We start from the raw sequence: 24,736 nt of genomic DNA, 5'->3' as shown, positions 1-24,736 counted from the left end.
ACAAATGTCTATCAGTGGTTCTCAAAGTGTTTTCAACTGAGGACCACTATGTCAAAAATATGATGTTAAACAAATTACTATTTCATATTCTTCAGGTTAGGTGGACTGGTGATTCTGAATTGGCCCTAGTGTGTGCTTGGTGTGTGGGTGTGTTTGTGTGTGTCCTGCGGTGGGTTGGCACCCTGCCCGGGATTGGTTCCTGCCTTGTGCCCTGTGTTGGCTGGGATTGGCTCCAGCAGACCCCCGTGACCCTGTGTTCGGATTCAGCGGGTTGGAAAATGGATGGATGGATGGATTGTTCTTCTGTAATTTATTTGTATATTTTAATTTGTGGTTTATATTTTTTCTTTGACTTCTTCTAAACATTTTGTGGTGCACATTTTGCATGAAAATATTGTAATGAGGGCGGCACGGTGGCGCAGTGGGTAGCACTGCTGCCTCGCAGTTGGGAGACCTGGGGACCTGGGTTCGCTTCCTGGGTCCTTCCTGCGTGGAGTTTGCATGTTCTCCCCGTGTCTGCGTAGGTTTCCTCCGGGCGCTCCGGTTTCCTCCCACAGTCCAAAGACATGCAGGTTAGGTGGATTGGCGATTGGTGTGTGGGTTTGTTTGTGTGTGTCCTGCGGTGGGTTGGCACGCTGCCCGGGATTGGTTCCTGCCTTGTGCCCTGTGTTGGCTGGGATTGGTTCCAGCAGACCCCAGTGACCCTGTGATTGGATTCAGCGGGTTGGAAAATGGATGGATGGATGGATATTGTAATTAGTGCACCAGTGTCCCAGCAGGGATGGACTCCATTCCTTCCCCAGAAAGCCACTATGACGAGTGATCAGTAAGAGAGGTGTGACATTCCTTGTCCGGGCCAGGAGGCTGGCATAATGACAGCTGGTACACTGGGATTAGCTGCTAAGTAGCAATGGATGGGAATGGAAATCCTTTCTCTGACTAGCCAGAATAATGGATGAATGACTGGAAAGGAGAGGCATCCTTACTGGGATGATTAACTGTCCTTTTTCCTTTCTGGTGGGACAGTGGAATCCTACCTTCCATGCTCAGGTCATCCCCTTGTATGCTGGGTGGCAGCTTCCTTTGGGGCAGGCTCCTGTATGGATGCACATTTGGTAAGCATGAGAGTTGTGGTTTCATTTGGCTGACCTGTTGGGTTCTGTGGGGATGGCCAGGAGGTCGGTGTTAGAGGAGTGACAACCCCCCCCCATTCCAGGGTGGTTCCGCTTGACCTGAAAGTGCTTCTGAGTTGGGTTTAAAATGGAATCCTCCATGTTCCCTGGAGACAACTTGCTGAAGATTCCTCCCTGCTTCCATTGACCTCTTACAGAACCGTAAGTACTACATAAACAGACTATAATATTTTTGGTGAAAGAGCGTAATTAATGGTGATTGCATCACACACTCCAATTTGTCAATTTCTAGCTTTTTTTGGCAATGTATCTGTTCTTTGGATGGTTTGAGTTGTTTGTAAAGTTGTAAGAGCTAGTCTGGGATTTGTGGTGAGTGGCATAAACAGGAATTAGTGTTGGTCACTGAACCCCGAATAGATTTTATAAAGTATTGCTATGGCCATGTTCAAGAGTCTCATTACATTAAAAAGAACTGCCTACTCTATGAGTGTTTAGGTCCAATATGGCACATAAACCACTTTTTTTTTTTTGCCTCCTTTTCATATAAAATTTAGAATGATAAAAAAATATCAAGGCAGCAAAGACCAATGAAGGTGAAGGATTAGGATATCAAAGACTGATGTTTCTATTAATAACTGATTCAAAGATTAAGACATTTTTGTTGCCTGCAAATCAGACGCATCATCAATGACAAACGGTTCAAAGGTTTGCTGCTGGGGCTGGAGTAGATCACATGGAAGATATTCACGGATATTTTGGAAAATTTTCTTGGCAACCTCAGAACACAAAATGATGGCTAGCTGGTTGACGACAGGCTTCAAACATACAAAACCATGAAGTGCAATATGTCACTAAACATTAATTTTCTGCATTCACACTTGGAAGTCCTCCCCTGCTAATCATGGGGTAAGGTTTCACCAGGACATTGCAGCAATGAATCGGGGTAAATGGAATCCATCATTGCTGTCCAACTATTGTTAAGAAGAATGAGATGATGAGTATAAACAAACAGCGGCAGCAGAACATTTTCAGCTCATTTGAACTAATGCAATGTGTCAGCACCATGAAACGATGAACGAAGTTCATTTCATGTTTTTCAAAATTCCTATGTGTTACATACATACATTTGAGTTCAGCTTGAAGCCATCTATCATAATCACCAAAAACATTTCAGCAAAAACATTTTCATCTGAAAGCCACATTCAGTCAAATGAGCCACTAGGGGGCGCTCAGTTAAAATAAAGAAGAGAATCTGAGTGCAGGAGAGCGGAGACACCCAAGTGAAAACCTGAAACTAGAAATGTCTTTAATTTACAAGTGTCAGAACACAAGAGTACAAGATAAGTTAGTCCACAGCTCCACAAACAGAAATTTAGTAAGAATAACAAAAGTCCGAGCTAAAGATGTGTGCAGCAACACCGCTAGTGCACAAAGCCAACACAGAAATCCTGCTTTAATCATTTTTTCTAAGGGCGCTCCCATCTCAGGCTGAGGGAAGTCAGGAGGGAGGCACCAAATCCAAATGCCAGTCTTTTATTACTGCAGCCTGCACTGGCAGGTTCAGACTAAACAGGTGCCAGGGTGCAAGGGCTCGGGGGCGGGGGTCCATACAGTCACTGGGAAACAAGTAGTCAGGCAGTGGTGAGAGAAACCTGCTGAGCAACCTTCGCTGTTCCTCTCCACAGGAATGCCCTTCGTACACTTCAAGCACATCTCACTCCACACGGCCTTCATCATCTCTGGTCGGTCAGAGGAGAAGCACACGGCTGGCTGAGTTCATAGTGGAACGGCTTACTGGATGTAGTGGGCTGTGGCTGAAGGGGCTTCAGGAAGCCCAGCCCCGGTGCACCAGCTTTACCCCAGCCGAGGTCACTCTCCATCCAAGAGGTGGCGTAACTGGCCTCCATCTCTTCCACCCATGCAGTGCTCCAGTCCCACACGGGGAGAGACCCCATCTTCCCAAATCGAGGCTCCTGAGGCAGAGACAGGCTACTCAGAGGGGAGGCTGGTGGAGAGAAGTCTGAAGAAAGACAAAAAAATATATATACATAAAAATGAAGACGAAGGGCCATCATTAGTCAGAGTCAGCAACAAGGCGAGCAATTCAAAGAAATGGTAGACATCACCGGAACGCATTCGGCCTGTTATGTTATCAGGGCACTGTTCCCATTTGCCGCTGCCACTGTCGCCAGTGTTACTGTATGGCACGTGGCTGATTTCCTCTCATTTCCAGTTGACATTTCCAGTTAGGCTTTTGTCCCATTTATACATTCTTCTTTGATCCACCTAAACAAGCTCCTTAGTCTTTTAGCATATGGAGATCTTCAGCCCTCTAATTTTTGCATAATTAATATTTTATATTTTGGGCTGCCAAAGATTCCGTATTAGCAACAAAGTATAAAAGTCCCTCTGCCCTTCTTTGGATGCTTATGGATAATTTATTGATGTTCTGTAAGAAGGTGGTCTTCCTTTAACTCAGTGACCATGTTATGGTAAGCAAATCCATCCATTATCCAACCCGCTATATCCTAACTACAAGGTCACGGGGGTCTGCTGGAGCCAATCCCAGCCAACACAGGGCGCAAGGCAGGAAACAAACCCCGGGCAGGACGCCAGCCCACCGCAGGGTGCGCACACACACACACACACACACCAAGCACCTATTTGGATCGCCAATGCACCTAACCTGCATGTCTTTGGACTGTGGGAGGAAACCCACACAGACACGGGGAGAACATATGGTAAGCAAATTAGAATATTTATTTTCTCTGGAAATTTTTCATTGTCATTCTTCTTCCCTTACATACCAACAGGTATGTCTCCATGGGTCCCCTCACATTTTACACTGACCCCTCTTAGATGCCCTTCTGTAGCGTGGGAGCAAATCCCTTACAGGTCACTTTGGTGTTTCACATTGTCACTGTGGTCTTTAGATATTTTATTGTATATTGACCTTCAGGTCTCTCTTAGAGCCCCCTTGATAGTCTGTAATGTGGGGGGCAGGCCCCTCATGGCCCCACTGGTGTCTCATGTTGTCACTTTAGTCTTCTTCATTTCCCCATAAATATTTTATACTATTGCTCTGCCTTCCATGATGTTTTATTACCTTAAATCTCTCATTCGTATTCGACACCCCTGGACATTCCTTTTGAAAGGACTAGTCCCCTCACTCCCCCTTAGATATTTTATATTGACCCTCTGGTCCCTCCTTGATATGCTCATGTAGTGCACAAGCAGTTCCCTCATAGCCCCTTAAATGTTTCATGTTGTCTCTTTGGTCCTCTTCATTCCCCTTTAGGTACTTTACATCGTCAGTCTGGCCCTTCCCACACCCTTAGGTGTTTTACTTTATTCTTTTAACTCTCTTCATATTTTACTTTAAACTTCTCATCCCTTTTTCCAACTACTTGACAGTAATTACAGAAGGATTGGTCCCCTCGCCTCCTCTTAGATATTTTATATTGACTCTCTGGTCCCCCTTAGATACCCCCTTTGCAGTGCAGACGCAGTCCCCTTACGACCCCGCAGGTGCATTACGTTGTCACTTTGGTCTTCTCCTTTCCCCTTTAGGTATTTTACATTGGCCCTTCACATCCTTTAGATATTTGACATTCTTGCTTTGGCTCCCTTCATATTTTACCTTAAATGTCTGATCCCCTTATTTTATACGGACCCTCTACTGCCATACTAAGATACCCTCAAGTAGTCTTTAGGAGTGCAGAACCGACTTATTATGTGAATGAAGGCTACGACTGAAAATCTCTGGAAAAGTCATTCAATGTGACATGGCCTTTAGTTATCTCTAAATGACAGATGGGACTTGTCCTCTCACATCCTTTATTAATTTTAATTTTTCATGTTGGTTTGCCTTACGGCTCCCTTAGATATTTTATGGTTGTTCCTGTGATCCCCCCCAGACATCCCTTGCTTATACACCTGTAGAAACTGTACAGTTTAGGACCCTCCCAACTAATTTCTTCAGGCATTTTGTCCCTCTGAGCCCCACCTCCAGGCCTGGCTCCACAGTGGGGCCCCGGTGACCCGCGTCCGGGCGAGGGAAAACGTCGTCCAAAATTGTTTTCCATCATAGGAGGTTTGTTTAACCGCTCTTTGTCTCATCCCTCACCTAGGACCAGTTTGCCTTGGGTGGCCCTACCAGGGGCATAAAGCCCCGGACAACAGAGCTCCTAGGATCATTGGGACACGCAAACCCCTCCACCACGATAAGGTGGCGGTTAAAGGAGGGGAAGCCTCTCAGACATGGCCAGATGTTCTCTAGTGTGGACCTGAGCCTCCAGCTCCCCTTTTTGATCCCATTTATAACACTTTAGACACCCCCAGACAGCACAAAGCGTTGGATAGATTGTTCTTATTCCCCTTGCAGACACTCAGTATGACTCAGGATACACTTAGCAACCCCCAAATACAGAGCTGCCCCCCTAGGATGTTCTTCCTTAAGCCCTGCCTTGATTTTCCATAAATGAATGTCAGCTGTTTTTGTTCTCTATATTTGACGGCGTGCCTCTCGTCACCATTTTCACCATTTTTCGCCTCATTTCCCTTTCGGTATTTTATAGTTTTATAGTGAAGCACTGGGCCACCTCATTACATATTTTACAGTTTTGGGCCGTTTCCCTCTGAACTCCCATAAACTCAGTCAATTACGGCTCCAAGGTGTCCCTGATATACTTGGCAGTGTGAGGTCATTGCTGTTACGCTGGTCTTCTCCACTCTGTCTGTTTCTGCCCATGTTTACAGCTTTCTGACTATTTCTCTCACCAAACTCGCTAGTTTAAAATTCATCTTAACATGCTGACCACCACTGGCTGAAAGTATTTTGTATTTACTTACATATCTGCCGAAGGCACTGTAAAGGTGTCTGAACTGTGACCACCACACAGCAGATGGCAGTTCTCTTTGGTGATTGGTGTCAGTTGTCAGAATCGATGATGTATGGCACTTTCACAGCCTTCAATTGCCAGGGGACGACTGGGGCGCCACCCCACAGTGACCCCAGTCCCAGGACACGGGGCAGAAGAGTTTAACTCTCTAATTAATGGGAGCTGGAGAGCTATAAGTGACAGAATCAAATATCCACTCAGGGATTTCTCTCCGCATCACGTCCTAAGATGTTTCTTTCTTTTCTTTCTTTTTTTTTTTTAAGAGTCTAAATGGGGAAAAAATAGAGTTGGAGGCAGCAGTGGTCGCAATATTGAGCTGGATATGTAAGAAAATGCCATGTACTGCTGTGAAAGATGAAGCCCTGTGGCAAGCGCAGTCAAAGTCTTTAAGTGTTGTATCAAATCATTTCAGGAGATTTTCTCTTAATATCTTCCTATTGCATTTTTCCAGGAATGAAAACAAAAACTGGATTATTGAGACCCCCTGGATACCACTCACAAGGGCCACATCCCTATGAGAGAGAGTGTGAGGTCTCACAGGGCACAAGACACTAAGGTCTTTCCAACTGGCATGGAAGGAACAACACAGACGAGTACGTGTGCAAAGGTATTCACCCCTTGGGAATTTTTAATGTTAAATTTAAATATCCATCATAGCAGATAAGGGGAATATGGCTGAACTCATAACGCCACACCAAAAAGGGTAACATGTGGGACAACCTGGTCTCTCACTAGTCCACAGTGGCCAGTGGACTGTTGAATGCTGGGGCCTGTCAGAGAAGACACCTGGATAAACCAGTGAAGAAACCTGACTGGATTACAGGACAGGTTACAGCAGCAGAGAAGGGGAGGATTGCACAATTAGAGGCCATCGGGGCTAAAGCTGATCGGGGGGGTGTTGGAGCTCCTTTAGAGACCAACTCATTTGACTGTTAACAAGCACTACTGGGCTCTTTATCACCTGCAGCCATCCGACTTTATCATTTCTCCTTCCCTTCTGCCCGGCTTCACCTGACTTAGTAATGACATACACACTGGCAGAGGGACACTAACATTAATTCACGTCAGGGTCTTGGGGGGCCTGGAGACAATATATGTGCTGACTGCACAGGGCGGCGGCAGTTTAACGTAACATGGAATCACAAGATGGATTGAAATGGTAATAAGAAGCCAAGGTCGAAACTGAAGAACCGGAAACAAATAAAAAAAGATCCCTGACTGAGACGGATGGTGAAGATGTCACCCTTTCACAATCCATCACAGTCAAGAATCTTTACGTGATTTGGGACTTCATGTTTTTTCATTTATCAAGTATATTCCATCAATTCTTTCTTCGTAATGTTCAGAGGATTTGACCCTTCCTCACTAATTATGCCATGCAACTCCTTGGACTTCCATCACTTGCTATCAGACCTCTCCAGAATGCAGCAGCTCGACTGGTGTTCTCTGTTTCTCCCTTCACTCCTATTTCTCCCCAGCTTTGGTCTCTCCATTGCAGCGAGGATCCAGCTTAAAACTGAATGGTTCGGCTCTTCAATATCTCCAGTCTTTGGTTCCCCATGAAAGTCTCTGTTCTGCCTCTGCCTGTCTGATGGCCATCCCTCTTCTTACTGGACAAGGCTTCTCCATTCCTACTTCAAAGCTTCATCTGTTCGACTCATGTATCAGTGTCTTCTGAAAACGCATCTTTTCATTAAACATTTAGGATCTGCTTTGTGTCTCCGCTACAGGAGAGCTGCTGCTGTTGTAATGACACAAGAGTTTACGATGATGATTGTTTTATCTTAGCCATTAGAATGTAGTAGCAGCACTACGACTTGCTCAGTTTTTATCTTGTTCTTTATGGCTTTTGATGGTTACACCTTCTAATCATTCTTGTGTATATTATAACTCACTTTGTAAGTCACTTTGGATAAAGGCACCAGCTATATTAATAGCAAGAATACAGTGGAACCTCGGTTTGCGAGTAACTTGGTTTACGAGTGTTTTGCAAGACAAGCTAAAATTTGTAATAAATTTTGACTTGATAAACGAGCGAGGTCTTGCAGTACGAGTAGTATATATACGCTTTGTCTGCTGAGCCTCATGTGATCACAACTGAGCTGATGGTTCTTCTCTCTCTCTTTCTGCGGACAATCGTCTCCTATTCTCCGTCTGAGTCGGCGTGCCTAGTCAACATCCATATGAGGTTACACTGTTTACTACAGTATTGTGACTCTGTGTGTGTGCGCTGTGACGTGCGAGTCCCCGTCTTGCACCCTAAAACACGAAGCTGAGTTTCAGTACTTTAGCAACACCAGCTTTATTCAGCTTGAAACAGCAACAGCACAGTTATTTATTGTAGTGGGATCTGCGCTCTCTTATACACAAACACAGCAGTCAGGCAGGATCATGGCCAAGTAGTACTGTGCCCTGTGCATTTATAATGTTCCTTGTATCACCCATTGACAGCAGGCGCTTATAGCATGTCCACAATCTTTTCGGATTCGCTTTTACGGCGAACTGCTACAGCGCTGGGAGACTACGACTGCTTTGGGACGCTCTTCCACGTGTCGTCCCGCTGGGTGCAATCCCACAAGAGTTTAGAAACTCCCTCACACCAGCCATGATTCTTTTCAAAGGTAAAGTGCAAGTTAATTTGTTTTATGTATTTTTACTTTATATTTTGTATTAATCATTTTTATATGAATAGTTTTGGGTTGTGGAACGAATCATCTGAGTTTCCATTATTTCTTATGGGGAAATTCACTTTGTTATACGAGTGCGAGCACATTTCCAGAACGAATTGAAGAGCTCAGTTCCAAAATCAGCTAAGTACAAAAGATAAATTTTGGAGATAAATAGGAAAATCTGGGTCAGTAAGCAGATTTTGAAACTAAATCCCTAAAACTATAGCGCTACACTGTTGCAATTAGCAGGTTTTGAAGCTCAAACATATTTTCACCGCATGACCAACTGCATGAAAAGTCACAATCACGTGTTCACTAAATTTTACCCAAAGGTGTAATTAGCAGATTTTGGAACTCACATCTTCAATCATACTCGCAAACCGAGGTTCCACTGTAATAATAAATGATGGCCAGGATATAAAACAAAATCATAGATTAATAAAAATGGTGAGCGAGTCAATAACTGGAATATTTCATGTAACCGAAGTCAAATCACGAGATGTAAATCGAAGTCGAATATCAGAAAAGACTTAGAGGAGAGCTGTTTAATAATAATAGTTTTTTTTTTTTTTTAATTTTAATTTACCACAATCTTGGACAGTCTGGGAGTGAACGACGCTGACCTTTACACAGTTAATGACGTCACACATCGCACACTCTCAGCCTGGCATCCTAAACGACAACAAATGGTGGCACCTAAAATAAAAAACAAAACGGCGCTCTGAGAAAGATGCATTTTAAAAATGACATCTTCAAAAATGTCCTAAATGAACAGGACAATCGGATGACTTCCGTCAGTGCAGCGTTCCACATGGAATCTCAAAAATCAAATGTCAAATGAGCGTTGATCTTCTTTTCCCTGAGTCATATCTTCTCCTGGCCACTGCTTCATGTTTTTATGGTGTTTTTTATTTTTTTTGTTGAATGCTGACTGTAGTCAAGGTGAAGTCTGGGACCCCCCAGCCCATCGTGAAATTTTATTAATAAAATTGCAGCTGAAGCAGCGACTGGCTTGGCTCCATTTAAAAGTTTCTCACCTAGTAAAACAAAGACATTTTTTTTTATTTTTCCATTGGATCCGTGCTGGTATCTGGAAATGTTTACACTGACTGAGACAAATACTGGCCGGTGCAGACATAGTTTGAGAAAAAGGGTTGCTGCACTGTTCTCATGGGGGGTTTGATACAAATATGCCTACCACTATCCAAGACATTCATTAATTTACGAACTTCCCAATATAGAATAAGTAAGCAAAAAAGAAAAGCAAAAGCACAACATCTCTTGCTGGGCCTGGCGTCATGTGAAATAATTCAGTTCGCCCACCGCAGATCTGTGGCTTGGCGCCCATGCGCTTTCTTCACTGATTTGGAGCTGGTGACTCTCCAGCCTACTTCTGGCAAATGTTTGTGATTAGCATTTTCTAGAAAGAGGGAATGCAGTGGATGAGTTTAAAAAAGGTTTCAGGTGCTTTTGTTAAGCCAAAGGTATAAATCAGAATCGGAAAAGTCAAAGCCACACAGCATCTGTTTACATGGCGCACATGGCACTGATGGATCTGCATCTAAAAATGAACACAAATGAATTCACAAAGGAGTAGGCGTCAGGAGTCAGGAATGCAAATAGCTGCGTGTGTTTTATTAAGATCCCGATTTAGATGTGCTCATTAGATTGCTAAAACGGCTACTTGGTGGGCTTGGGATTCTTGTTATGGAGCTCCTCCTGGTGGCCTTTACTAGTACTACAACAATCATCACTTCTGTTCAGTGACTAACATTAAAATTTATTTTACATTGGTAACTGTGTCAGGGGGGCAGCACTGGTGGTCCACATGCATCCAGCATCCTAGTGTCTGGTTAGGTTTGGTCCACTGGTGCTTCTAAACTGTCCCTGTGAGTGTGTCCCCATGATGGATCCAATGATGCTAGGAAAAGCTCTGAACCATCCACAGCCCTGCGTCACATTCAAAGGGCTGGAGAACACTGTGTTACATATACAGAAGAAAAGGAAAATGTTGTATGGATCTCGTTTCTTAACGTATCACATTATATTTCTAAATCTTTGTCCTGGATGAAATGAGACATGTCACATATTATGAAGGGCGGCACAGTGGTAGCGCTGCTGCCTCGCAGTAAGGAGACCTGGGTTCGCTTCCCAGTTTGCATGTTCTCCCCAGTTTCCTCCCACAATTCCAAAGACATGCAGGTTAGGTGCATTGGCGATCCTAAATTGTCCCTAGTGTGTGCTTGGTGTGTGTGTGTGCCCTACGGTGGGCTGGTGCCCTGCCCGGGGTTTGTTCCTGCCTGGCGCCCTGTGCTGGCTGAGATTGGCTCCAGAAGACCCCTGTGACCCTGTGTTAGGATATAGTGGGTTGGACAATGACTGACATATTATAAACATGATGTGTCCTTTATGATTTTATATTTGTTGGGTGCTTTTGTGATCTTGGGGTTCTTGTTTTTAGAATACCTTAATACAAAAAAATCAACTATTACTCGATTTTGAGCAAAATCTTACAAAGACCAGGAAAACAAAACTTGATATCCTCAAGCCTCCACCGGGAAGTTTATTACGGTCATGAATAATTTTTATTTATTCATTTCACACGAAACTGTAAATCTTGACTAAAACAAAAGTGTTGCCGTGCTTTCAGGCCCTCCCCGGTCACCCTTACCTGGAAATGCTCCTTCTCCAAATGTCTCAGCAGCAACTGCAAGTGCGCGGGCAAAACTGGCGTCGTTCATGAAGGAGCCATCCGAAGAACTGAGAAGGCTGGCGCGAGCACTAAGGGCATTGCCGTCAGAAATGGACCCCCATCCATTCCACAGAGACCCCTCCCATTCGCTGTCACAGGACGTGGGGGTATAACAGCGGCGTGAGCCACCTTCGGCTGGGAAATGGCAGCGCAACCCAGGCAAGTCCTCAGACGCTTCATCTGCTTCGTTATTGTGGGGTAGGGGGCCACAGATGTACCCAAATGTGGGTGTCGGAGAGAATGGCCTTGGAATGGAAGCTGGGCTCTGATCCGGGGGGCTGCTAGAAAGAAAATGGATGAAGTCACTAAGTTGCTTTTGACAGCACCTGTATAAAAGTATTCATTGGTGACATTTTCTGACCACATCAGCAGTGAGACTTTCATTAATTGTGCCTGTAAGATAATTGGGACTGAGATACTCTAAGCATAACAGCATGGTGGTGCAGTCGTCAGGCCTTCTGCTCCACCACTCCACACTCATGGATTTGGCCCGGCTGCTGTCTAATTTTCCTCCCTCGTCCTAAAGCCATGTGCATGTGTCTTAGATTAACTGGTAATATTAAACAGGGTATAAGGGTGCGTACACATGTGGTCTGTCATGGACTGCCACCCCACCCCATCCATCAGGCTCCTGCCCAGTCGCCCTCAACTGCATTAGGAAACGTTGCTAATAGACGAATGGAAGGTCCTCGAAAAAATATTTGATTGCTGTTACCACACAGAATTCGAAATTAAACAGAACATGACCAAGGATCCCACAAATGGACACATACATACCTGTTGTTGGCCGCCTCTGGATTAAGCTCCACAAAGCGTTCGACATCCTGAGACGCCAGGGCACTTTCATTCTCTTCATCCAGGGACAAGCAAAAGGAGGCAGTGGACAGGCGGCTATAGGACAGAGTAAGGTAGGAGGGATCGTCCATTGCTGGAGGGGACCGGGGGCCCAGGACAGATCTTCCTGAAAGTAAAGAGCCTCCATCGACGGTCAATTTTGTTGATTTGCTGGAGCTGTTGGGAGAACAGATAAAGTCATATTCTCTTTGGTGTCTAAAGCTCATAAGGAGCTGATCAGCCATAACTAAACTAATCTAACTGTTAAAGTGCAACAGGACACAATCTAGGCCATCCTGCCAGAGGAGCCCCATGTCCGTCATATCTGTTGTCCCCTAAACATGCTGAGACTTTAACAGTAAGCAACAAATTCTGGGCCTGAGAAAGCTAAAGAGAAGTTATGGTGGCCACCTTCTCAGGAAAATCGGGGATAAGTATGCACTTTTGAAATGAAATCAACTCTTTTCCTCATAATTGGATTTGAAAAGCTGGTTTGGGGGTTATGTGGCTCTTAATTGTGAAGCCTGGGTTTAACACACCATTAGGGGTGGAACCACCTCTTCTTGGGATACCGGGGCTTGAGGTTCACTGGCTTTTATTTGTATAATCAGGTCTCAAGAATGGGTTTGGCATTGGAACCTCAATGTAGTTTGTTAAGTGACATGAAGAAGAAGCAGCTGATTTGGAACTGCATCTTGTTCTTTTAATGAAGAGAAGCATTTGGGTGGGATTCAGTGGGCTTGATATCAGAAGAATCAAAGTGTAATGTGCAGCCCTGCAGCTATCTTCAGTTGGCACCTCTGCTGGTTTCAACTGGGCTTAAAGAAGAACTTTTGGGCCTCAGCAGTTTTTACGAAACCACAGGTGACGTTCAGAATTCATATTTTTTTGTGTTTGTGTATTTTTATTCTATGTTTCTTATTGCTTTTTCCGTTTCTCTGCAATTTTGTGATTTTATGTTTTTTAACATTACAGCAACTTTTGACTGTTTTAGAGCTTGGGTGTGGCTAACTGTCCCACCGCTGTGCCACGTTTTCTTTCTTTCTTAATTAGCTCTAAAGATACTTGTGTTTGGGATTCATGTTGGAAACAAAGGTTTTGTAAGTAGATTCTTAGGTTTCAAATGATTTGTTTCTTTGCATAAGCTGAGGGAAGAGATTCAGGGGTTCATTCACTCAAACAGGCTTTCAGATGTCGGCCTTCAGAAGCTCTTATTTGAATTTGGTAGCTCTTCTTCTACTGGAAATTTGGGTTCAGATAGCTGTTGATGAAGAGGTTTTTAGAGCTCATTGATTTTATATGTGGAGTCACCAGATGGAGCTCAATGCACAATGGAATAAGCAAATTCAAGGTCAGTCACTCTGAGGCGCTGGGCTGGACATTCGGATTCCATCCAAATGGAGTTTTAGGGGGCTGCTTTTAGGGTTGGGGCTTATGGGCTCAGTGACAGATTTTTAGAGCTTGAATGTTTTTCATGTTGCTCATTAGGCTTCAAGACTTTTTTGAAGTTTGGTGGTTCATCTTTGTAGGAACTGGGTTCAAGAAGCAGGTGTTCAGGTTGAGCCATAATGTTCTCTCTCAGCCATTTTTGTATTCTACAGAAGGGTTTCAAGTGAGTACTCTACTAGGGCGAGAAAGTTTTCTTTAAATCATCTTCAAGAAGTCAACGTGAGGGGTTTGCTTCTTCCCTTTGGGATTCAGTTTCATTTTTAGGGTAGAACCAGGTCTGGGGATGTTGGCCAATCATACAACTAAGAATTTCTCTGTACCTGTAACAATATACCTGAACCTGATCATGAATTCATACTGGGATTTTAGCACTGATGCTTCTCAGTTGTGGCTCTTTGCAGACTGGCACTTACCCCTCTTCAGAGCTCAGGCTCTGTCCATCCTCGGCTATTTGTGGGAAAGAAGGGTGGGCCGGCAACATGTCGATCAGCTGCAGGGAGGCAGAGTAGTGCAGGATTTTGGGAGAACTGATAAGATTGGGGCTCACTGGAATTCCTCCTGTTAGAGACAAGAAATCGTCAGTCAGTCCTTATTTTATATAAAGACATTCACAGTAAGCAGCATTGCTTTTAGGGGTCTCAACCTGAGCTCCTTGCAGATTTTCATTCCAGCCATTTTCTTAATGGCGACCAATTATTGCTGTCCATGGAATATACTTTTTGCTGCTACTGTAAAGCAGCAATAGAAAATGGTGAAAAAGGTGAAAGATCTCAAAAAAGGAGCAAAACAAGACCAGGACCTTCACCAGTCCACCTAGGGGCAGGTCTACTTAGGCCCAAAAACTGGGCAAAGGCTTCAAACTGTTCAAAAATACGTTTAATTGACCCAGATATGTGAAAAGGACCTCCATTAGAGAGGAAACCGTAGAAACCTCTGGCTTAAAGGATAAGGCAATGATGAATCTTTATAAATAAAGAGTTTATTCAAAAATAATCATAAATTAAAGAAACACAAAAGCAAAATTAAGCGAAAAAGATTTGCCAAAAAAGGCAATCCAAAGCCATACAAAACAGAATCCAATACGCAATACTCAGAATCAAAAAACAGAAGCAAGAAACCCACAAAAAACACATAAACCAAATATAGTACTCACAGCAGAGAACTTTAATTCACAACTTCCAATGACGCACTCATGAGACCACCTCCTAAACCTCAATATAATGGCAGAGGGTGGTCCAAAAGTAGTGATGTCATGGTGGCCCCACCTCTTGAGGTTTCAATCACAAAATGCAAAGAACTGATTCAAACACAATTCCTAAGTCCACCATAATAAAAGAACAAGTGTCTGTGTGGACATCGGCTTGCTGTGCTTCCTGCTGTCCACCAGATGGCGCATCACAAACATTAGCACTGCTGTTATGAATCCTGAGACACAGCAACTGGACAGACATACTGCACTGCAAACGTTAACGCTGAGGTCTACATTTATTACTTTGATTACAACTCATCATAGACGGGCAGCACAGCTAGTACTAACTACTAAAGAAAAAACAAAAATGACAATAATAACAAAAACGATATACAGTGACTGCGGTGGGTTGGCACCCTGCCCAGGATTGGTTCATGCCCTGTGTTGGCTGGGATTGGCTCCAGCAGACCCCTGTGACCCTGTGTTCGGATTCAGCGGGTTGGAAAATGGATGGCTGGATGGATATACAGTGATCCCTCGCTATATCGCGCTTCGCCTTTCGTGGCTTCACTCCATCGCGGATTTTATATGTAAGCATATTTAAATATATATCGCGGATTTTTTGCTGGTTCGCGGATTTCTGCGGACAATGGGTCTTTTAATTTCTGGTACATGCTTCCTCAGTTGGTTTGCCCAGTTGATTTCATACAAGGGACACTATTGGCAGATGGCTGAGAAGCTACCCAACTTACTTTCTCTCTCTGTTGCGCTGACTTTCTCTGATCCTGACGTAGGGAGATTGAGCAGGGGGGCTGTTCGCACACCTAGACGATACAGACGCTCGTCTAAAAATGCTGAAAGATTATCTTCACGTTGCTATCTTTTGTCAGCTGCTTCCTGAAACGACATGCTGCACGGTGCTTCGCATACTTAAAAGCTCGAAGGGCACGTATTGATTTTTGACTGAAAAACAAACTCTGTCTCTCTCTCTCTCTCTCTCTCTCTCTCTCTTTGTCTGCTCCTGACGGAGGGGGTGTGAGCTGCCACCTTCAACAGCTTTGTGCCGCGGTGCTTTGCATACTTAAAAGCCAAACAGCCCTATTGATTTGTTTGCTAGAGATTGTTTTCTCTATCTATGTGACATTCTGTGCTCCTGACACGCACTCCTTTGAAGAGGAAGATATGTTTGCATTCTTTTAATTGTGAGACGGAACTGTCATCTCTGTCTTGTCATGGAGCACAGTTTAAACTTTTGAAAAAGAGACAAATGTTTGTTTGCAGTGTTTGAATAACGTTCCTGTCTCTCTACAACCTCCTGTGTTTCTGCGCAAATCTGTGACCCAAGCATGACAATATAAAAATAACCATATAAACATATGGTTTCTACTTCGCGGATTTTCTTATTTCGCGGGTGGCTCTGGAACGCAACCCCCGCGATGGAGGAGGGATTACTGTAATCACAAAAAATACGGGACAAATAGTAAGCCAAAAACAACAAACATAACAATAAAATATGCAATAAACATAAGAGAGGGAACCAGCCCTGGCTATAACAAGATGGATGCCCTCATTTTCCCAAACCTAAGCTGTCTATTTTCTCTTTAAAAAGCCAGTTAACAATACGAGCGGACTTGCTTAGATTAAAAACATTTGTGTTATGAAAAAGAACATAAACAACATTAGGAACGTCTGATGTGTCCAAATGAGAGCACAGTCAGACCATATAATAAAATTTAAAAAATGGAAATTCTGCAGCCTTCTAGTCTGAGACCCCTGGTCTAAGCTGAATATCCTGAAACTGAACATGTTAAAAAGTAAAATTTTTGGATGGATGGATGGATGGATTCCATTTTTGTAAAGTTTTGCAACAGAAAATGCTAAAACATCTAGCAATACAACTTTACACACAAAGTGAAGCCCACTCTAACATCAAAAGAGACACAAAATACAGAAGTAATTTTGCACAAAAATTTGATTCAAATGATTGCTTTGTACTTGAATATAAAAAAATGTCAAATGATTTCTTTGTACTTTTGTGCACAATCAGTTGAACTTTTATGGGGACATAAATGGGAAAGTCCTTCACACGGCCAAAAGCTGAGATCAGGAAAAGGCAAATAAGTTCAAATGTATGCCATGGAATTGAAATATAAATGTTGCCTATAAATGTTGCTTTTTTTGTTGAAAGTGAATATTTAATCAAAGAGACATCTGTAAAGTTAAGTAATATTTAATAAATAAAAAAAAATAAAAACAGACAAAATCCCAGACCATCAGAAACAAAAGGCAAAATAAAGATACTTTGTCTCCCCCTTGTGGCCATTTTTAAAAAGTGCAGATACACTTCAAAGAGTTGGACTGAGTTCATTAAAAAGCGCTTTGATTCAAAAAGAAGCAGCGCGGGCCTACCTGCGGCGTTTTGGCACAGCCTCATTACCCTTGTGGCAGGTGCGCTCTTCCGCATCTCAGCTGCGTGGTACGTGGGTGCTAGTGGCGCACTGTTCACTGCATGAAGTTCTGGGAAGTGAGAAAAAAAATCTTTTCAACATTTGCACATCTTATGTAAAAAATAATGCTTATCCCAGACACCTTCTTCTGACTATTTCTGAAATCCACCACTGTTCACATTTACACTCTAACTCGGCTGGCAATATAAGCTGCAGATGTCTTGTACCTTTAGTAAAGTGAGTGAGATTTCCTTAAAATGGCTTGCCACTCCAAACCCTTACAATGATGTTAGCATATTACACGAGTCTGTCCATGGATGGATCGACATACTCGGCATGTATGAATACAGCTCTGTCATTTATTATTTCACTTGAAGTAGATGAAATCTCCCTGAACTGAGATTAGTGTCATGGTGCCGGGGAGTAAACGTCCTGCTCAGATATTCACGGTTAGCCTTGGTCTCCCAGTGACAGCAATAAACAATCTGGATTGTGGAAAAAGAGACTTCTGGGGTGGATCACTCCACTGTTGTGGAAAAGAAAATGCAAAAACTACTTAGTGAACTGCCCAATTCTGGTAGCTAGAAGTAAGAATGCAGTCCTAAGCCCAGACTTTCACAAGCCTTACTAACACATTTCAGGAATCCACCTATTAACTTCCACACCTCATGTGAACTGGAGGCCACCTTAACAGCATGGGGCACGGGGCACAAACCAACTCTGAATGGGACCGCAGTGTATGACCCACCCGTACATACAGGGCCAGTTCAGAGTTGCCAATCAACCAGACTTACATGTGTTTGTGATTTGGAAGAAACCCTTGAGAACTCTGAGAACATCCACGCTTATATGTAGAAAATGGGCAAAAAATACAAAAGTCACAAACTGTCAATGGGAGTTTGTCCAATCACATTCTGATCCAGGTTTATTCTCATGGGGAGGCGGAGCCTATCCTGTTTCCAAGGAAGGCATTGGTTCAAGGTCACATGTGAATCAAAACCAGAATTGATGACAATGAACACTTGACATAACAGGTGAGAATCTAGCAGGGCTGCTGGTGATCTGAACAAATCTGCCACTTTACCAGACTGAACATTCAACATGTCATGAAAGATCTCCATTACGTTAAAAAGTGCTGTTAATATAAGCTACCCAGACTTATGCTATGAAAGTTTACAACATGTTTGAGAGTTTTCACAAAGAAGCACAGGCCTTCAAATTGACTTGCTTTGCTTTACAAGATTAGCTGTTTGACACATGAGCACAAACTGGATAGAAGATGAAAGAAGCTGATGAGGGACCACATCATGGCAGGGTGGAATAATGAGAGAAGAGCTGGGTGTTTCAGTCAAAGTTTAGGCAAAGCTTTCATTTAGTTAGCAGAAGCTCATCACCCTTTTTCAATCTGGGAGCGTCATGAGTTAATGCCACCAAAGAGGCAAACAAATGAGCTGCCATTAAAGGTTTAAACAAATTTGTGGGATAATCCACCCAAGCTGAATGTGTTAGAGCCCCTCCTGACACCCAATGGATGCCCCAACCTCAAGGATAAAAACAACAACCCCATTTGGTTGACTCTTACGTCTTTTCTGTCTTTTCTCCCACGATTCCTTTAGTATGCCCATATTTGGCTGGGCAGGGACTGCCTGTTTCCACGGTAAGCATTGCCCTTCCTTGCAGGTGGCACCTTTGAGAAGTGGCTGAGAGAAGCTGGGAGGGTCATGCAGGACCTTGGGTTGCCTCGAGGGACTGTTAAAGGTTTTCAGGCCCGTTTCAGAGAAGTCTACATAAAACGTGCCATACAAGCCGCAGCTGTCGGGCACAATTGGAACGGCTATGTCCAGAGGGCATGGCTCTTTCTCTTTGAAAGGCAGGGCTGTGGAGAAGAAAGAACAGGAATTAGTAGAGTACCATGAGACAGGTCGGAGATCAAAGTGCACATAGGTGGAGGGTCAGGCGTGAGCAATCGGAGCCTTTATTGGATTGGATATAAACATAATATGATTTGAATTGCTGTTGCCTGATTGGTTGCACCTCGGTGCACATTTCATGGCTGGGGACTTACATTGTAAACTTCAGGGTTACACAATTCTGATTGGCTGTACAGTCAGGGGTTTATATTATACAAGTCTGATTGGCTGCACTCTGTGATGTCCATTGCATCATTTCTAATTAGTTGGGCATTCCAGAATTTACACTATGCTTCTGATAGGCTGTGCAATCAGGAATGTACATTTTGTGGCTCCTAATTGGCAGTTCAGAATGTATATTTAGGGTTTATATTGATAGTTTGTTGTACAGTCCATTTGGCTGTGCATTCTGTTGTTTATGCCACATAATTGTCATTGGCTGTACAGCTGTAATGCAATGGCTGTGAGCTGCATTCATTTCTTTGGCTTTGAGATGAATGCATCTGAATGGCTGCCACATAAACGATTCACAGTTCTGATTGGCTGCCCAGTCCCCACTCCGACTGCACACTTGGATTTTGTCCACAAAGCTGAGAGTACAAACTCACTGGCTTTCCTGAAGCCTGGATTCTCTTTACTCTGGGCCCACAGGCTTGGGTAACGTTCACCACAAGGAGCTGACTTCCAGGCACCGGAGATCCAAGGAGAGTCTGGAGCAGCCATCCTGAAAAAGAGCAGAAGCCCTGCATTTCTTCTGTCTTGTCTTCACAAGAGGCAAACAAAATTAGGGAGAGTAAAGGCTATCCGTGAACCATTTACCTGTGCTTAATGATGAGGTCCTCACTTGCCAGTCTGTACAGCCCTGAGATGAAGAACAGGTGACCGTTAGCCAGCCTTGTGGATTTTTTAACATTAAAACAAGGTAACATTTCAAGACATTGTATCTCACCTGTTGCCTTGCAGTGGCCATGCTTGAACTGGCCATGACGGCTATACCGCCGATAGAAGCAAATCGCAGCCACCATAAGCATCAGCCAGAGGATGGCACCGACACTGCCAATAAAAACTGGGTCCTGTACCACCCTGAGAATCTGGTCCAGATGATCAAAAGGAGGGTTATGGGGTATAGGAAGTCCTAAAGAAAAGTCAAAATAAGCCACCCATCAATCTATTGCCTGATCCTAGGAAAGTTAGACAGACGGAGAGATCCAAACTGAAACAAACACAGAGATGAACAGACATCTGCCACAAAACCAAATGACAGCACAATACCAAGAATATAACTCAAAAACAGAAATAAAAATGAATTTTCTGTAAGGAAGGTTGCTAATGAATAAATGACAAAGGTGAAAAATATCAGGATGTGGACGTCACTTATATTACTTTTGTGGAGTTTGCATTGATTTGCACAAATGTGATACTTAGAAACTTTTTATTGTTGTTTCCATTTTCTTATCTGGTATCACACACTGATCATGTCACCTTCATCTACATCTGGTGCGCCCATTGCTGTACCCTCTAGACGTGTGTGTGTGTGTGTGTTTGCATGTCACGGCATGTGACGTCACGGTCACCATCTTCTTTAAGAGTGATCATGCACTGGAAGCTTATCTCAATCAAATTAAATAAAAGTACTTCAGGTTTTGTTCTTCTCACCTGTTAAGCTTGAGGCAGGGTCTGATGTGCAGTATGTTACGTATGCTTTAACATTTGTGCTCATTCCTGTTGTTTTTGGATGTTTATATTACGTGTTTCCTGTCATTTTTATATTTAATATTGTTTGGTTTACATATTATTTAGTATTTATGTATTGTGTATATATGTTCACTGGTGATATTCCTCGCATTCTGGGGATAGAACCCCAATAGTTGGGTCCACCATGACGCCATTGTTTAAGGTGCCTATTTATTCCAGCTGAGGGAGAAGGTCCTTCAGAGTATTGTTTGGATTTTTGGTTTCTGGACGCTTTGCACAATTTCTGTTGGATTTGTTTGCTTTGATACTTAAGGAAACCCTTATTATATATATTTAGGCAAACCCACTTTGATTATTTTTGTATATCCTCTTGCCCTGTCTTGACTATTTGTTCTTCCTGTTCTGTATTTAAAAAAAAAATGATTCAAATACAAAAGATCATTTTTTCAGTTTTTCTGTCTGAAAGAACACAATTAACTATTTTAAAATTTCTGTACTTTAAAAGCCTGAGCCCCATTTTGGGCCTGTGAGGGCCAGAAAGCCTGCCATTTCAGTTCAGGGTTAGGCTGCATGGCCTGAGGCCTCTTTCTGAAGTCTGCTCACCCGTTTTGCTCTTTTGATGATGTAAAATACAGCATTACCATTAAAGTGCCTTTCAGTTTTGATTTAGCTCTTTTAACAAAGATTCTTATGTTTGTTTGTTCAGTCTATCAAAGTACACTCTAATTAGTTCTTCCCCCATCATTTCTTCATAAGGAGAATATCTGCCACTCCCAAAAAAAAACTAACCTCACCAGATTCATTCATGTAAACAGAAAGATCTGAACAGTTAATCCTAAACTTCAAAAGGTCAAAGGACCAAGTGAGCTGTCCAGAGCCGCCATCAGATAAGTGCCACCTAGTGTGCAGTATGAGACCTGACCTGTGAAGAGAGGCCGAGGTTCACTTTGAACTCCAATCCCTGCACCATTAACAGCAGCGACCTGGATCCAGTACTGTGTCTCGGGGTCTGGCACTGGGATTTCCAGGCTGTGAGTCCCGCTGTCCACCGTCCAGTTGTATAACAGCTTCCCTCTGGCATGCATGAATAGCACCTGAAATAAAGGATCGGGACACCAGTTATTAACAAACTGAGTGGAGGTCTGCAATCGTGGTCATCTGGATGTGGTCCACATTGAGGGAGAGAAGTCACCTGGTAACTCTGGATAATTCCATTGTGAGCTTCATGGGGTGGAGGTTCCCATGTCACCAGGGCAGTATCGTTCCTCTCAGCCAGCACCATCACCATAACTCTCTGAGGAGGTGCACTCGGAACTGAAAAAGCAGAACAATCAAAAGATGAATTGGCACCCACTCTCTTTAGGACTTTCATGTAGGGAGCCTGGTGTTGTCCAGGTGGTTCTCTTTGTACAGGTCCAGTGTACCCCTGCCTGGTCCCTTCTTGTTTCTATGCTGTGTGTGTTCCTTTAATGGAACACTTTTGTAATAAATGTCCACTGTGAGTCCTCCTTAATCATTGGGCTCAAAGTTATTTTGTTGCTAAGTTTCCTTGTTGTAATTTCTACTTGATGTACTAACACGACAATAATAACTTGACAAGTTATCCGTTACTTCTTTTATTTTTTTATTTTTTTGTTCACTTAACAACTAGTTTATGTTTTACTCACTCTGTGCCTTATTTACAATTTCTTATATACAGGGTTGGGCAAAAGCAGGTTTACAGTTGAGTATGCAAAACAATTCTTATTCTTGTATTAATGTTTATTAATTATTGTATTATTTATTTGTGACATTTTTTAATAAAGCTATTGAGTTAACAAAGCTATTGTAATACTCATTACCTGCATGTCTTTTTCTATACAAACAACTGTAAACCTACGTTTGCCTACCCCTACATATGTATGTTGTGATGGATGACATGCATGGGTGGGCGACCCAGCTGGGAAGGAGTATGGTCCCTTAAGTGGATGAGAGGCTAGCCCTATGCCATCACAAGAAACAGAGTGAAGATTATCCTATCTCACCCAGAAGACAGGCAGAAGAAGCCAATGCTAGAGTGAGTACACTGGCATCCTGGCCTGGTTGGACCCAGGAACAATACCCGGCTTCGGGAGGACAGTATAATGGAAAGACAGGGGCAGACAACCTGGCAGGGCTATGGGCTCTCAATAAGAGACAGCTTCCTTGGGCGATGCTACCTCTACAGACAACTGCAAGGCACTCTGGATATTTTAGTTCATCAGAACAGCCTTGTTGGGGTCCATGGTGGCTGCCAAGGGGTGCTGCCGGAATTACTCATCCCTGCTCTATGAGATTTCTGTTTGACCCAGAAGTGCTTCCACTGGACCATGCCCTAGCACCGGAAGTAGTCCCGGGTCCAGGATAAAAGAAGCTGCTCGACCTCATCCAGTCAATCAGAATTGGGTGGAAGCGGACAAAGCTCGGCTGGGCGGTGGAGAAGAGGAGAAGGGAATGAGACAGTGTGGTAGGATTTGTGTTTGTCACACTTCTGGGGCCTCAGTGGAAGGAACTTGTGTAAATAAACCAGTTTTACGTAAACAGGACTTGTGTCTGTGAGGTTGTGTCTGGGGTTGGCCAACCTCTGGCACCCTCTACTCTCCACTATATATATATATATTCTATATACTGTACTGTATACTGGGCGGCACGGTGGCGCAGTGGGTAGCGCTGCTGCCTCGCAGTTGGGAGATCTGGGGACCTGGGTTCGTTTCCCGGGTCCTCCCTGCGTGGAGTTTGCATGTTCTCCCCGTGTCTGCGTGGGTTTACTCCGGGGGCTCCGGTTTCCTCCCACATTCCAAAGACATGCAGGTTAGGTGGATTGGCGATTCTAAAATTGTCCCTAGTGTGTGCTTGGTGTGTGGGTGTGTTTGTGTGTGTCCTGCGGTGGGTTGGCACCCTGCCCAGGATTGTTTCCTGCCTTGTGCCCTGTGTTGGCTGGGATTGGCTCCAGCAGACCCCCGTGACCCTGTGTTCGGATTCAGCGGGTTGGATAATGGATGGATGGATGGATGGATGTACTGTATACTACACTGTACACTGTATATTATGTTTGAGTTTCGTAGTATTGTTATATTGTCATATGTTCTGAAATGATATGCAAGTAAGAATATCATTGTACTGAGTGTGCATAACAATCGACTTAACTTTGCTCAGTTTTCTGTATTTTCATTTATTTCTTGTGGTTTCATAAATTGAGAAAAATAAAATCATTATGTTTACTAAATGCAAATTCTCATTTGCTCAGGTGTTCTTTTCACCTTTCTACCTCATGACCTAGTTTTACCAGGGTACTTCATTTCATTCTTCTGGAATGTTTCTTCACTCCTTTTCTTATTTTTTATTCTTTTTTTGTAGTTCATGATTTATCATTTACAAAGTTTTTAGTTTCCTAATTGTATTGCTCTCCCTTCCATTCAATATCACTTTTTATGATTGACTCCTTTTCATTTCTTGCATTTATCCAGTCGGCCTTCACAAGTTTCTACTTATCATCCTGATCTTTCCTTGAGGAATTCCTCGTCACTCTCACTCATTTTTCCTGTTTCGGTGTACAGTAATCCAGTTTGATCCAGTTTGTTATTTATTCATTTTTTAATTTCCTGCTCTCCCCATGTACTCTTGTACAGTTTCCTGTTTATGTTATTCCACATCATGCTTTACTGGTCACTTGTTTCCTTTATTTATGCAGATAACGGTCACAATTTTCTGCTCAGGCTTTTTTCCTAACAATTAAACA

The 24,736-nt window shown here is 43.3% G+C and overlaps 1 protein-coding gene across 3 annotated transcripts in view; it reads right to left on the bottom strand.

Moving 5' to 3' along the window:
* Window positions 1-2,414: 2,414 nt before the first annotated feature.
* The window catches only part of robo4 (roundabout, axon guidance receptor, homolog 4 (Drosophila)), a 91,841-nt gene continuing 69,519 nt past the window's right edge, over window positions 2,415-24,736 (bottom strand). For 2 of the 3 annotated variants that reach the window (XM_028810408.2, XM_028810410.2), the window contains exons 9-19: window positions 22,172-22,293; window positions 21,902-22,073; window positions 20,234-20,419; window positions 20,104-20,146; window positions 19,893-20,008; window positions 18,957-19,250; window positions 17,337-17,444; window positions 14,152-14,296; window positions 12,233-12,466; window positions 11,375-11,736; window positions 2,415-3,153 (exon numbers count right to left, since the gene is read on the bottom strand). In XM_028810408.2, the coding sequence (XP_028666241.2) occupies window positions 2,867-3,153; window positions 11,375-11,736; window positions 12,233-12,466; window positions 14,152-14,296; window positions 17,337-17,444; window positions 18,957-19,250; window positions 19,893-20,008; window positions 20,104-20,146; window positions 20,234-20,419; window positions 21,902-22,073; window positions 22,172-22,293 (2,069 nt within the window). In that variant the 3' untranslated portion in view covers window positions 2,415-2,866. The remainder of the gene's footprint in view (window positions 3,154-11,374; window positions 11,737-12,232; window positions 12,467-14,151; window positions 14,297-17,336; window positions 17,445-18,956; window positions 19,251-19,892; window positions 20,009-20,103; window positions 20,147-20,233; window positions 20,420-21,901; window positions 22,074-22,171; window positions 22,294-24,736) is intronic. The other variant, XM_028810409.2, reaches the window with a different exon arrangement.

This window comes from Erpetoichthys calabaricus, chromosome 9, assembly GCF_900747795.2.
Source record: "Erpetoichthys calabaricus chromosome 9, fErpCal1.3, whole genome shotgun sequence".
In the NCBI taxonomy this organism is placed as follows: domain Eukaryota; kingdom Metazoa; phylum Chordata; class Cladistia; order Polypteriformes; family Polypteridae; genus Erpetoichthys; species Erpetoichthys calabaricus.
Note: the sequence above shows the minus strand (reverse complement) of the source record. Positions and strands in the feature narration are given on the sequence as shown.